The 14,108-nt window shown below is 38.0% G+C and overlaps 1 protein-coding gene across 4 annotated transcripts in view; it reads left to right on the top strand.

Moving 5' to 3' along the window:
• The window catches only part of CCDC73 (coiled-coil domain containing 73), a 120,191-nt gene that overhangs the window by 87,895 nt on the left and 18,188 nt on the right, over window positions 1–14,108 (top strand). For all 4 annotated transcript variants that reach the window (XM_084775592.1, XM_084775593.1, XM_084775591.1 and 1 more), the window contains 2 exons: window positions 10,718–10,828; window positions 13,371–13,505. In XM_084775592.1, coding sequence (XP_084631718.1) covers window positions 10,718–10,828; window positions 13,371–13,505 — 246 coding nt within the window. The remainder of the gene's footprint in view (window positions 1–10,717; window positions 10,829–13,370; window positions 13,506–14,108) is intronic.

Genomic DNA, 14,108 nt, shown 5'->3' with positions numbered 1-14,108 from the left:
TCAATCACATTTTAAAAGAACCAGTTCTCAGAATTTGGAGGCCTATCTTCCTAGGAATAAGATCAGACTACTGGTGTCAGCACACTCATTCCAACATCTTCCTAGTAGGTAAAAGATGATAATGGAAAGGAACAACATATGGTTAACAGCATTTTAGACTTTACACATTAAAAGGAGAGGTTTTCCTCTTGCCCTCCGAGTGAGGGAAGATCCTAAAGAAGGCGTCTACTAGAAAAATCCCTTGTGTGACAAGAGGGAGGCTGCTACCTTACTCCTTGCCTGGATGCCTGAGATACTGTAGATAATGGGACGTTCCTCTGGTGTTGCCAGGAGAGTGAAATGAAGTGAGTTCATGTGGAAATTTATCAAGAACAAGAGTGGTACCCAGGGCTGATCTAGAAGTTTAAAAGCCTTTCAAAGCTTTAGGAGTAGTCTGTGTCTGAGAGGTTTGACATGTGGCCTTGGAAAATGAACAAGAGAACCTTGCTGGTTCTGAATTCTTTGTGAAGGAACATGAGGACGAGTGGAGGAGCAGTAACATTCCGGGAACATTAACTGTGCCACGTTATGGGATGATCATTCCATCCATCTCACAAGGAGCTGGGGCATGTTCAGATGTGGTGGCCAGTACAAGATATTTATGTCCTTTTGAGAGGACTCTCTTGGTAGCAAAGGAAGCAGAGTAAAGTGGAATATTTCCCATGTCAACTATAGCCATCTCCCATGAAGGGACAGTCATCATAGAGGGTCAGGGCTAACTTCATGAGTGAATAATTAGAGTAGTTGCATAGGAACGTGCACTTAGAAATAAGTATATTCCTTCTGTTTAACTCTGAACTCAGTGTCTTGAAGTTTTGTTGATTTTTTGTCTTTTGAATTTATGCTTTATAAACTAAGTCTGATGGTGTGTGGAAGCATGTGCCGATGGCTTAGAGCTTCCACAGACATTTTCATGTTTCTGTTGTCTCCCAATCTTGGTTCTTGCCTGCTGTTTCTTCTACCTTGCCCTGGTCCCCTGCCTAACCACCCTATCCCTGTGTCTTTTCATTTTAGTGAGTACCAGGATGCAGTAGGAGGGGCTTGAAGTGGGTACACATAGCTTGCAGCACTCTGTGTGGAGTCACGGAAGCAGCTTTGTTTCAGGTTGGCAGCATCTTGGCATGGGCAGAATGAGTATCCAATCCAGTGCTTAATGCATCCGTGCCTACCATTTCCATCTTATAACAGTTACCCTTTGCACTGGGTTTAAATAGAGCCACTGAAAGGAAAGATTGGCTTACATTTTCTGACTAGAATGTGATACATGGGTAAAGCAGGTGGCAGGCAGAAGTGGGGCCTAGGAGCTAGTGGCTTTTGCTCATGCAGTTATAAAGCAGCTTTTAGGCAGCTGTGAGGGACTTCATTTGTTCTGTGATTTTTTTTCCCTTGTCCAGAGAACTATGTCATTAAACAGAAGATGAATTGTCCTAAGGCAAAGTGAAACACAAAAGAAAATTTACATATCTTAATACCTCTACAAGCATGTTTCCTCTGCCTTTTTGTTTTGTACCGGGCCACACAACTTCTGTTAGTTCATCATAGAACCAAACTTAAGCAGAGCAAAGCAGTATCTTTTCACCACTGATGCCCTATGGCTTATCATATAAATGGTTCTGTCTGCCTTCAGGAATAGAGGAATTAAAATGTCGAAGATACAGAGAGAGAGAGAGAAGTCAACTGTTAGAATCAAGCCACTCACCCTCTTAACCCCTTCAACTATTCTAGTAAAAGACTTGTAGAAAACAACTTTTATAAACACAAGCCTCTTCACACCTTCTCCCAAGAGTATATGCTTTATTTTGTGGAGACATGATATCACTTTATAGCCCAGGTCTTCCACAGCCTGTGGAATGCTGGATTATAGGCATGGGCCACTATGTCTGACTCAAATTCATTATGAGTAGCTGCTATACCACAGTCGTCTGGTCATCCTCACATACTATAGATTAGCTGATGTACTCCACAATGGAGTAGAGACACAGAAAACATAAGTAGTGTTGTTTATGGTCTTATCATGAGGAAAAAACAGTACTACATCTTTGCCCTGGTTCCAGTCCAGCACTGTTTTTCAGTGTTATGCTCAACATGCTTTTCCTAGAAGTATGAGAGCTGTTAAGTTTCTGTGTCTTAGTTTTTTGGTCAACTTGATATAAGCTTTAGTCTAGGCAAAGGGAACATCAATTGAAGAACTGCCTCCATGAGATTAGCCTGTGAGCATGTCTGTGGGACAGTTTCTTGATTAGTGATTGATGTGGGAGGGCCCAGCTTACTGTGGGTGGTGTCACCCCTGGGCAAGTAGTCCAGGGTTGTATAAGAAAACGAACTGGGCAAGCCAAGCAGAGTGAAGAGCATGCAATATCCCTCCATGGCCTCTGCTACAGTTCTCACCTCCAGGTTCCTGCCTTCAGTTCCTGCCCTGACTTCCCTTGATGATAGACTCTAAAGCCTGTAAGCTGGAAACAAAGACCCCTTACCTTCTCAAGTTACTTTTGGTCCCTGTATTTTTCACTGTGATATAAAGTAAACTAAGAAAGTTTGTTAAGGTAGTTGTACAAAAACCCAAACTCTCAAATGGCCTCTTACAGGTTTCAAGTCCCACACTTATGTATTACTTAACTTTGTGGTATCTGTAGTGGTCACTGCTTTGAGCTAGTAGCCATGTCTGTAAGTATGGCCCTAGGATCTTTCAACTGTGAGTATCAATATGTTAAATATCCAAGTGCCTTTTTCTATAATTATAATTATTACCTGTCTCAGTATCAATTAAAAAGTTCTATAATATCCTACAGTACATTTCCAAGTATTGTCAAGTAGAACATTAAAAATGAAAACATTACCACCTATCATCATACCATTTTAAAAAAGCAGAACTTTTAAAAATATATGTATTTTAATGACATAATCTCAGGATAAAGGACAGATCATTGTAAGAAAAGTCATGTAGTGACATTTGGCCATGGCCTAGTGAGAAGTTTGTCATGGATCAGTGCTTCGCTGTAGACTGATGTCCAAAAACCACTGATATATAGCATAACAAAATATTAATGTTGAGTGTTGCTAAGGGTTTCACTGTTTAGAGATGGCAAGTGCTTTCTTGAGGAGCATTCTAATCCCGTTGGTACTAAAAGGGATCGTTGCTCTTGATAATGTCTGATTGGTTTTCAGTGCTCTGCAGTTATACTGTCATCTGTCTTATGCTTTTAGAAGTGAATTTAGAATGAACATAGACATATAAATTCTATCTATAAGTTTAGTTATGTTTCTATAGTCATAATATAAAGAGTAATTTTCATATTTTACTCTTGTAGTTATTATATTATTACTGTATTAACTAGAGTAATTTACTGGTTTTTTTGAAGATTAAAGCATTTAGTAAATGATTTTAATTTGACCCCTGGCAATATCTATTTTTCACAATATTTTTCAAATTTGTTATTTCAGTTGGGAATAATAACATTTTCACATATGTTTATATTATATACAAGTTTATATTCCTGATGAAGACAGCAGCATTGTAACTGAAGGAGCATAAGCACATGAGATGGTGTCAAACATGCAGTAGGGCCTTGTTACGTGTTATTAAATGAGTGAATGGAGTACTATGAATAAACTTGGACAAGTTAGAAACTACCTGGTCAGGGCTTCCAGCCAAAGATGATTAATTGAACTTACATTCACTTCTACCACCTTTTGAAACTGCTATAAATGGCAGTAAATCCACAAGGATGTGGAAATGACAGAAGAAACACAAAAGGCTAACCTTTAAAAGTGAATAAGATAGACAGCAGAAACAGGAAATAGAAACCTAATTCAAAGTTGTGGAAATGAGGCCTGATATGAATGTAGTTGAGAGGTACCTTGCCTAGCACTCCCAAGTTTTATATCAGATTGATATAAGCTAGAGTTATTTGGACAAGGTGTCTTCCACTGAGAAAATGCCTCTAGTAGATTGTGGGCAAGCCTGTGGTGCATTTTAATTGATTGATGTGGGAGGACTCAGCTCATTGTTGGAAATGCCATCCCTTGAACTGATGGTTCTGGATTCTATAAGAAAAATTGAACAAGCTATGGGGAGCAAGCAAGTAAGCAGCACTCCTTCATCGCCTTTGCTTCTGTTCCTACTTCCAGGTTCCTGCCCCATTTGAGCTCCTGTCCATATTTCCTGGATGATGGGTTGTGTTAGGAAACTTTAAAATAACCCACTCCCACCCCACTCCCATCCCCTGACCCCAAGTTGGTTTTGGTCATGACATTTTCTCACAGGAATAGAAAGCCTAGAACAGTGAGGCACTGGATTATATCTCTACACCACAAAAACAAAAACAAAATCAAACCCAGAAACGGTCAGGAATTATAGTACTCTGGCCTTTTGAAGTGAGATATGCAGTTGAAAGATCCAGATGAGAGTATCTATGTAAGAATATATTGCAACCCCAGATTTCGCCTTTCACTCCGCAGGACTGGTTCTATCCTCTTGGATGTACATAGTTGGAATTTGAGAGAAAGCTGAGGTTCAAAGAGATATAGTGGTGTGCTGGGGTCCCCTTATAGTTAGAGAATTGGTTTTCATATGATCATCTCTTTAGATGCAGAAAAAGCATTTGACAAAATCCAACACCCATTTATGTTTAAAGTTCTGGAGAGATCGGGAATACAAGGCACTTTTCTAAACACAATAAAGGCTATATACAGCAAACCAATAGCCAACATTAAATTAAATGGAGAGATACTCAAGGAAATCCCTCTAAAATCAGGGACCAGACAAGGCTGCCCACTTTCCCCATATCTCTTTAATATAGTTCTTGAAGTTCTAGCCAGAGCAATAAGACATCAAAAGGAGATCAAGGGGATCCAAATGGGAAAGGAAGAAGTAAAATTATCCCTATTTGCAGATGATATGATAGTGTATATAAGTGACCCCCAAAATTCCACCAGAGAACTCCTACAGCTGATAAACACCTTCAGCAAATTGGCAGGATACAAAATAAACTCAAAAAAGTCAGTAGCTTTCCTATATACAAATGACAAACAGGCAGAGGAAGAAATTAGAAAAATTACTCCCTTCACGATAGCCACAAGCAATATAAAATATCTAGGAATAACCCTAACCAAGCAAGTGAAGGATTTATTTGAAAAAAACTTTAAACCTCTGAAGAAAGAGATTGAAAATGACATCAGAAGATGGCGGGATCTACCTTGTTCGTGGATTGGAAGAATCAACATAGTAAAAATGGCCATCTTACCAAAAGCAATTTACAGATTCAATGCAATCCCTATCAGAATACCTACTAAATATTTTGAAGATATTGAAAGAACAATTCTCAACTTCATATGGAGAAACAAAAAGCCCAGAATAGCAAAATCAATCCTATACAATAAAAGATCCGCTGGAGGAATCTCCATACCTGATCTCAAGTTGTACTATAGAGCAACAGTAATTAAAACAGCATGGTACTGGCACAGCAATAGGCTAGTGGATCAATGGAATCGACTGAAGACCCAGAGATGAATCCACACACGTTTGCTCACCTGATTTTCGACAAAGAAGCCAAATCCATTCAATGGAAAAACGACAGCATCTTCAACAAATGGTGCTGGTCTAACTGGATGTCTACATGTAGAAAAATGAAATTAGACCCATATTTGTCACCATGCACAAAACTCAAGTCCAAGTGGATTAAAGACCTCAACCTAAAACCACAGACATTAACCCAATTAGAGGAAAAAGTGGGGAAGAGTCTGGAACTCATAGGCACAGGAGACAACTTCCTGAACAGAACACCAACAGCCCAGGCCTTAACATCAACAATTAATAAATGGGACCTCATGAGGCTGAGAAGCTTCTGTAAGGCAGGTGACACTGTCAAGAGAACAAAGCGACAGCCTACAGACTGGGAAAAGATCTTCACCGACTCTTCATCTGACAAAGGTCTAATATCCAAAATATATAAAGAACTTAAGAAATTAAACACCACCAAACCAAATAACCCAATAGAGAAATGGGGCGCAGAGCTAAACAGAGAATTCTCAACAGAGGAATATCAAATGGCTGAGAAACACTTAAAGAAATGCTCGACCTCCTTAGTCATCAGAGAAATGCAAATCAAAACGACACTGAGATTCCATCTTACACCCATCAGAATGGCTAAGATCAATAACTCAACTGACACCTCATGCTGGCGAGGGTGTGGAGAAAGAGGAACACTCCTGCATTGCTGGTGGGAATGCAAACTAGTACAACCACTTTGGAAAGCTATCTGGTGCTTTCTCAGAAAAATGGGAATAGGGCTTCCTCAAGACCCAGCTATTCCACTCCTTGGAATATACCCAGAGGATGTACTACTACACAACAGGGACATATGCTCAACCATGTTCATAGCTGCCTTATTCATTCATAATAGCCAGAACTTGGAAACAACCTACGTGTCCCTCTATAGAAGAATGGATAAAGAAACTGTGGTACATTTACACTATGGAATACTACTCAGCTATTAAAAACAAGGAATTTCCAAAATTTGTGGACAAATGGATTGAACTAGAAATTGTCATAATGAGTGAGTTCACACAGAAGCAAAAAGAGCTAAATGGTATATACTCACTTATATCGAGACACTAGTCCAAGGTGTACGTCCCCATGAAAAACTGTACCTACCAGAATAGTGGGTAAGAGGGGAGGACATCCTATTGAAACTTTAGGTGTGAGAAGCCTGGGAGAAAGAGGAAATGGAAGGACCCAGTGGGTCCTGGAAAACTACAGGCGAGTCTGGGCCCTGGGGCCCTCCGCAAACTGTGGCAACAGCCAAGGAAAAAATAGGCAGTAAAAACCTTGAACCCCTACCCGGACTAGCCGATGGACATTCTCCACTGTTGAGTGGAGAAGGAGATCTAACTTTCACACAAACTCTGGTGCCCCATATTTGAACATGTCCCTTGGACGGAGATGCCTGGTGGCACTCAGAGGAAAGATTATAGGTCACCAAGGAGAGACTTGATACCGTATGAGCATATTCAGGGGGAGGAGGTCCCCCTCAGACACAGACTTAGGGGAGGGGAGGGGAGTAGGGGGGAAGTGGGAGGAAGGGAGGAGTGGGAGGATACATGGGATGGGCTAACAACTGAGATGTAATATGTATAAATTAATAAAAATGTATTTAAAAAAAAAAAAAGAGAATTGGTTTTCAAAATAGTAGTGGCCAGAAATTGACCACGTCACTAGCAGAAATAGCAACTATTATAAATGAATTCTTCCTTCTCCCCCTTCTCCCCCTTTCTGCTCTCTCTCTCTCACCCCTTCTTTTCCTTCCTTCCCCTTTCTTTCCTTTCTTTTTTCCCCCTTCTCTCAATCTCTCCTCCCCCTTTGCTTTTCCTTTCTCTGTCAATACACTGTTGGAACTATTTTAATGAAAAGGGCCTGGTGGCACTCAGAGAAAGAATAAGCAGGCTACCAAGATGAGACTTGATAGCCTATGACCATATAGTGGGGGAGGAGGTCCCCCTCGGTCATGGACCTAGGGGAGGGGAATAGGGTGAAAGTGGGAGGGAGGGAGGAACAGGAGGATACAAGTGATGGGATAACAATTGAGATGTAATCTTAATAAATTAATTAAATAAAAAAAATAAAATAAAATAGCGTTAATAGTCTAGCCTGCCAGTGTAGTTCTCTGAGTTACAGGAAAACGATTTTAATCCCCAGGAATGAGAATGGGAGATTCCTTTCTGGGGAAACTAACATGCCCAAGAGTGAAGACCATAGATCTTTTAGTTAATGTTTTCTAAAAGAAATAGTTCAGCCAGAATTCCCTACAGTGATGTCCAGTGTTTGACAAACTTTTGACCATCTTATTTATTTATTTATTTAAAAAAATTTTAATTTTATTAATTTATTCAGGTTACAACTCAATTGTTACACCATCACTTGTATCCTCCCGTTCCTCCCTCCTTCCCGTTTTCACTCTATTCCCCTCCCCTAGGTCTATGACCGAGGGTCCCCCACTATATGGTCATAGGCTATCAAGTCTCATCTTGGTAGCCTGCTTATTCTTTCTTTGAGTGCCATCAGGCCTCCCCACCAAGGGGAGGTGTTGACCATCTTTTTAAGTACAAATAGATTATTAAGGATTACTGCACAGTGGAAGACAATCTCTCAAGTGAAAAGCAGACAAAAATAGTAATCAAAAAACTCATGTAAAACTAAGACTTAAAGGAAATTTACTTACTAATCCACAGGACAAGAATTATAAATTCATAAACACAGACTAAGAGAAACTCTACTAAAATATAAATGCAATAGAAAGGTTGTGAGATAATGTTGAGAGTATTGTTTAGAAGGTGGAAACAAGAAGTAGCTCAGGTGTAAAATGTTCCTGAGGACCTGAGTTAAATCCCTAGCAACCACTAGAAAGCCAGCTGTGGTGGTGTGTGCTTCCAAGTGTTGAGAGGCAGAGACAGGCTGATCCCTGGGGCTCACTCACTGGCCAGCTAGTTTATCTAATGATGCTGTTTCCAAAAAAGCTCCTGAGGAATAATACCTGAAGTTTACCTCTTTCCGCCCTGTGCATACACACACAAGCACACAAGGCAAGATAGAAATATGAGAAAAAGAACTAAGGAATCAGTCTAAGGAATCTGGTATGTTTCAGTGAAAGAAAAGAACCAAGAAAATAGAAGGAAAAAGAGTGATCAAAGAAACAATACAAAAAGTTTCACAGGGCTGAAGGATATAAGTTCATTTTGCCTAATAGCAGTGTGTATTATTGTAAAATATACATTACATATAAAGAGATAATTCTAAAACTGCAGAAAAGTATGGCATACAAAGAATTAAGAATGAGAATAACACATTGGCCTTAGCTTCCTCATTGACAAAACTAGAGGGTAGAAAAGAATAAAATTGTGTCTGCAGAGGCTGGGAAGAAATAGTCAGCATAGACAATTGGAGGGGGCAGATGTTCCCCAGAAACAGTTACATCCATGCCTGCTTAATCACAACGTAACAGTTTGCTGTACTCAGAAAAGGAAGTAAAGCAAGAAAGAGGAAACCATGAGATCTAGGAAACTGGAGACTGCAGGAGAAGGGAGGGAGTCCTCACTGATAACGTGGCTTGTGCAGTCAACTGAGAATAAGACTTCACGTTGTAATGGAAGGATGGAAGGGCTCCAAAAATCCCGCAGCAATACCTTAAGGAGGTAGTCTTTCTTTTAAAGATAGGTATGAACCAGAAGGAATTGATAAAACACCTAATATATACTGTTTTAAGAACATTATGCTCTCGGTCATTTATTGTTAATAGAATAGAGACTGTGGTATATTTTCTTATCTTTCTTAAACATTGATCTACTTTCTAAAATAGAGTATGCTGTCCATATAATTAGATACAATAAAAACATTGGTTAGAATGTCAGAATACTAAGTGTCTATTAGCTATACACCACTGTAAATATTTAGAAACTGCCCTGTTATAAATCTAACTATGGATCAAGGAAATTTGTATTATGTGAAAATATAGCAATCAAAATAGGTATTCATTTAGATATTTCAAAGTGCACAGTCCTAGTGAGACAGAGAAGAACGTTCTTGGCACACGTTGCAAAATACTTCTTAATAGATGTATTGCCATAATTTCACAGCTGTATTTACACATTGATATTATAGGTGTAGTTGAGAACTCTTTAAAAAGAATGTTCTTAAGACTTAAATGAGATGAATTTTTATTTGATAGCATGGAAAGTAAACAAGAGATAGTTTGCTTTTTCAAAAGGCAAATTACAGAGCAATAAATATGTGAGATAAGGTTCTCAGTTGTTTGTGAAGTTGTTTTTGTGCTTTTCTGCAGTGAGTAACCTCTGATTCCAGAAACATGTGAAGTGCTAACTTTGGGGAGGAGAAGGCAAAGGTCACTTCCCCCTTTTGCTTTTTTTATTGTTTTATGTTGGGAATTTTACTGAGTGTACTTGGCTTTACAAATGAATTAAATGATAAGTGAATTAAATTAAAATTCTAGATGTATTAAATATAAATATCTTTTCAGTTTGTTTGAATTACAAGCAGATAGTAAAGAAACCTAATAATATTAGTGATAGTGACTCATAGTTCCCAAATCCTAAATCTTAGAAAAACACTTGGCAATTTTTTTTAAGGTTTGGTTGTTTTTTTTCCCTTGAGAAATAAAGTGGGGATAAAGTGATTCTATTGCATTAATTCAATGAAGTAACTAAGTGATGTGTTAACTAAGTTAGGCTAAAAAATATTAACTTGAAAGTAGAGTTGTTTTTTAAGGTTTTCTAGCCAGTTAACTTCTAAAATAAGCAGATAAAAACGCCCAATGGTAGTTAAAATCTTTAGTAGGTTAGGCTGCATTGTGCTACAGTTCACGCTTTTCAATGCTGTACTTTATATTACTTTTCAGTACATTAAAACTTATGCAGTGAAACTGAATAATGGCAATGTTTTTATACCCTTTTATAGCCATTTCTTCATTATAGCCTCCCCCTATTTCCTGTTAGCTAAACTCTAAGCACCTTTCTGTTAATTTATGAAAATTATTGTTGAGGTAGCACATTATCACTGATCTGTATGGCACTTTCAGCATGTTCCACGTAAGGGTCTGAGCAACATAAAACACATCAAAATTCATTAATGTGGTATTGATTATTTTTTGGATAATTAATTTTATTGCAGACCCTTGAAAGAGATAATGAGCTGCAAAGGGAGAAGGCAAAAGAAAATGAAGAAAAGTTCCTTAATCTTCAGAGTGAGCATGAGAGAGCACTAGGAACTTGGAAGAGACATGTAGGTTTATTAAATTGTGAAATATTAAAGTATTTTAAATATCTGTAGACATTTAAAATAACTTTTGAATGCTAAGAAAAATTACAAAGTTGGTAAGTCAGGCACATTTTCTTCTTATACTCAAAGTGAGTGTATTTTAAAAACGAAATTAATAAAATTCCCTGATGTTTTCATGCATGGAAAATTATATGTGTATATGTTTTATATATACATATAAAGCATATGTGGCTCTATGGACTAGCTATGTGTCAAAAAACCTAATTTGTATTTTAATAAAATGATTCAGTATGTCTTAGTGAATTAGAATCCTATGTAAGCCATGGTTGGTGAGTGAAGTTACTGTCCTCATTAGTTTTGTTGAGATGTGCCAAAGCCATGTTAGAGCATATGGGCAGTAGTTGAGTTCTGCTGTACTAATACTATGAGATTACATATTGTAAACAGCCACTTCCAGTAATTCACATTTGTTTCTTTTATAATACATGTTAATTTTGATAAAATGTGTAAAGCAATTGTAAAAAATGTAAGTTCATTTGCAAAGCAAAATTTCATCTCAAAGACTGATGGACCACAAAATTGATTTTTCTTAGTAACATTTTTTCCTGCCTTTTCACTTCCTTGGGGAAGAATTAAAACAGCTGTCTCAAGTCGTGACATATGGAAAGCATGGCTGTAATCACTCTTTAATAAAAGAATTAACACACTAGAAAGTCACTATAGGTTTATGAAACTATGTTTTAGAAACATAAGAATCTATTTTAGACTACTATACTAATTATACCATTTCCTTTATTATGCTAATATATCTGAATATAAGGTCTATATTCTGTAGATGCTTTCATTTGATTTTGATGTAGAAAACTCACTTATTTGTAGCTATTAAGTTTTCTAATTCAGAGTTTTAAGTGATCAACCTGGTCATTGATGGTTTTCATATGTGTCACTCAAATCTAAGAAAAATAATTCGTGTTTACATCACAATACTAAAATTGGTTAATAATACCCACCAGGAAAATGTCTCATTAAGCAACAAGTACAGTAACTTCAGTTACTCTGCTTTGCATTTCACTACCTCCCTTCTCATATAGTCTTTAAGAGGCTGTGGAAGAGGTACTGTGAGGATTGGGAACACTGGAGATAGAAAGGAGCTGCAAACTAAATATAACAAACATGCTACAAAAATGGATCAGTTAAGCAAAAACAAACTAACGTTTGTTTTCTCTTCTGAGACTACAACAGTGGCCAACTTCTAAGGGCAAAAAAAAAAAAAAACCTTAAGAATAGAGAAAATGGGATTGGGGGATATGCACATCTGTTAAGAGTCCTCTTATAGGGGACCAGGTGTAGTTCCCACACACCAGTGTGTAGCACCCACACTGGGAAACTGAAAACCACCTGTGACTCCAGGGTTTTTGATGCCCAATATTGGCCTCCATGAGTACACTCACACATGTGCACAAGTGCGCATGTGCAAACACACACACACACACGCACACACACAAACAGCTAAGTAACACATTTTTTCTTAGAACAAGGAGAAGCAATTTTATTGGTGATGCTGTAATTTGTAAGTTTAAAAGAAAGGTTTTATCATAGGATTGCTAGATTTCATAATTATAAACTACCTTTTTTTTTTTTTAAGTTCTAAATAGAATATAGTTGAGTAAGAAAAAGCCACTTTAGTTTTATAAGGATTTTCTTTTTTTTTCTTAAAGATTTATTTATTTATATATCTGCGTGTTTTGCCTGCATGTACAGCTGCACACCAAAGGAATATTGAATTCATGTGACTACAGTTACAGATGCTCTCAGGCACCATGTGGGTACTGGGATTTGAACTCAGGACCTCAGGAAGAGCAGCCAGTGCTCTTAACTGCTGAACCATCCCACCAGTCCTTTGTAATGATTTTTTTTAAATGGCCCATGTGTCTGTCTGTGTGTAACCACATGTACGCGTTCTATGGAGAAGCAATTGTGAGCTGCACAGGTAGAAGCCCAGTTCCCAGGTGTAAATCTGAGACGCAGTACAGTGTCTCCTGTCGCCTGGTGTCCCACACCTCCAGCTAGCTCCCCAAAACTCTGCACATGCACTTGGGAGGCAGAGGCAGGTGGATCTCTGTGAGTTCAAGGCCAGCCTGGACTAGACAGCAAGTTCCAGGACAGCCAGAGCTGTTAAACAGAGAAACCCTGTCGAAAACAAAACAAAAAAATACCAGAGGTGTAGCTTCTATAGGATTTCTGACTAGAAGTAAAATCTTTTTATCTGTAAAGAGGTATTTAGGGGCATGGGCCTTAGTTTTGATTTTGTATTTCAATCCTGACTTCCTGTTTTCTGTGTGCACTGACTTGGGCAAGTTACTTAATCTTTCTGAGCCTCACATTTCTCAAAGAGTATGAATATGCAATCATGTTTGTTAAACACTTGTCAGTATTTACATTGTTATTTCTTAACACATGTAGTTGACTTTATTTTACTATTTCATAAAACAATGTTTTCAGGTAAATTTATGCACTTGTTCATTTTGGCTTAATTTTATTCTAGGTTGAAGAACTTAGTGGGGAAATGAATGAGATTAAAATTGAGTTGTCATCACTTAAGGCAACTCATGTTAAGTTGCAAGAACATTATAACAAATTACGTGACCAGAAAAAAATTGAGGAATCCAAGAAGTTTCAGGTAAAATTTAAATGTTTTGGGGGATTAACTGTTAAATTAAGACCATTGCTGGTAATTTTTTTTCCATTTTATCTTATTAAAAAATTATTTTTTCCTTTTTGGTTTCAAGACAGGGTTCCTGGAATCATACTGTAGGTTAGACTAGCCTTGAACTCAGAGATCCATTTGCCTCTGCATCCTGAGTGCTGGGATCAAAGCCTCTTAACAAGTTAGTACAGACATGTCTGTCATTCATTTTTATTTTTTATTTGACATGTCTGTTGAGGTTAACATAAGGCTCAAAAGTCTCTTGAATATAGATTGTTTGGGTTTGGTTTGGTTTTTTGAAATTGGTTTTTCTGTACCTTTGGCTGTCCTGGAAATCACTTTGTAGACCAGGCCAGCCTCAAACAAATAAATATGAAAAAGAGCTGACATGCAGCTTGATGTTTTTTCTCTGTCCATTGTTCTGTGCTAGAAACCATATCCCTGTGACTGTCCCACACAGCACCCACTGGCTTCTGGTCCACCCACCCTCCTTTTTGAGACAGGGTTTCTTTGTATAACCTTGGCTGTTCTAGAACTTGCCCTGTAGACCAGGCTGGCCTCAAATTCTCAGAGATC

Source organism: Acomys minous (assembly GCF_964271855.1).
Source record: "Acomys minous genome assembly, chromosome: 3".
Taxonomy (NCBI): Eukaryota; Metazoa; Chordata; class Mammalia; order Rodentia; family Muridae; genus Acomys; species Acomys minous.
This window is presented reverse-complemented; position numbering and strand designations above follow the sequence as displayed.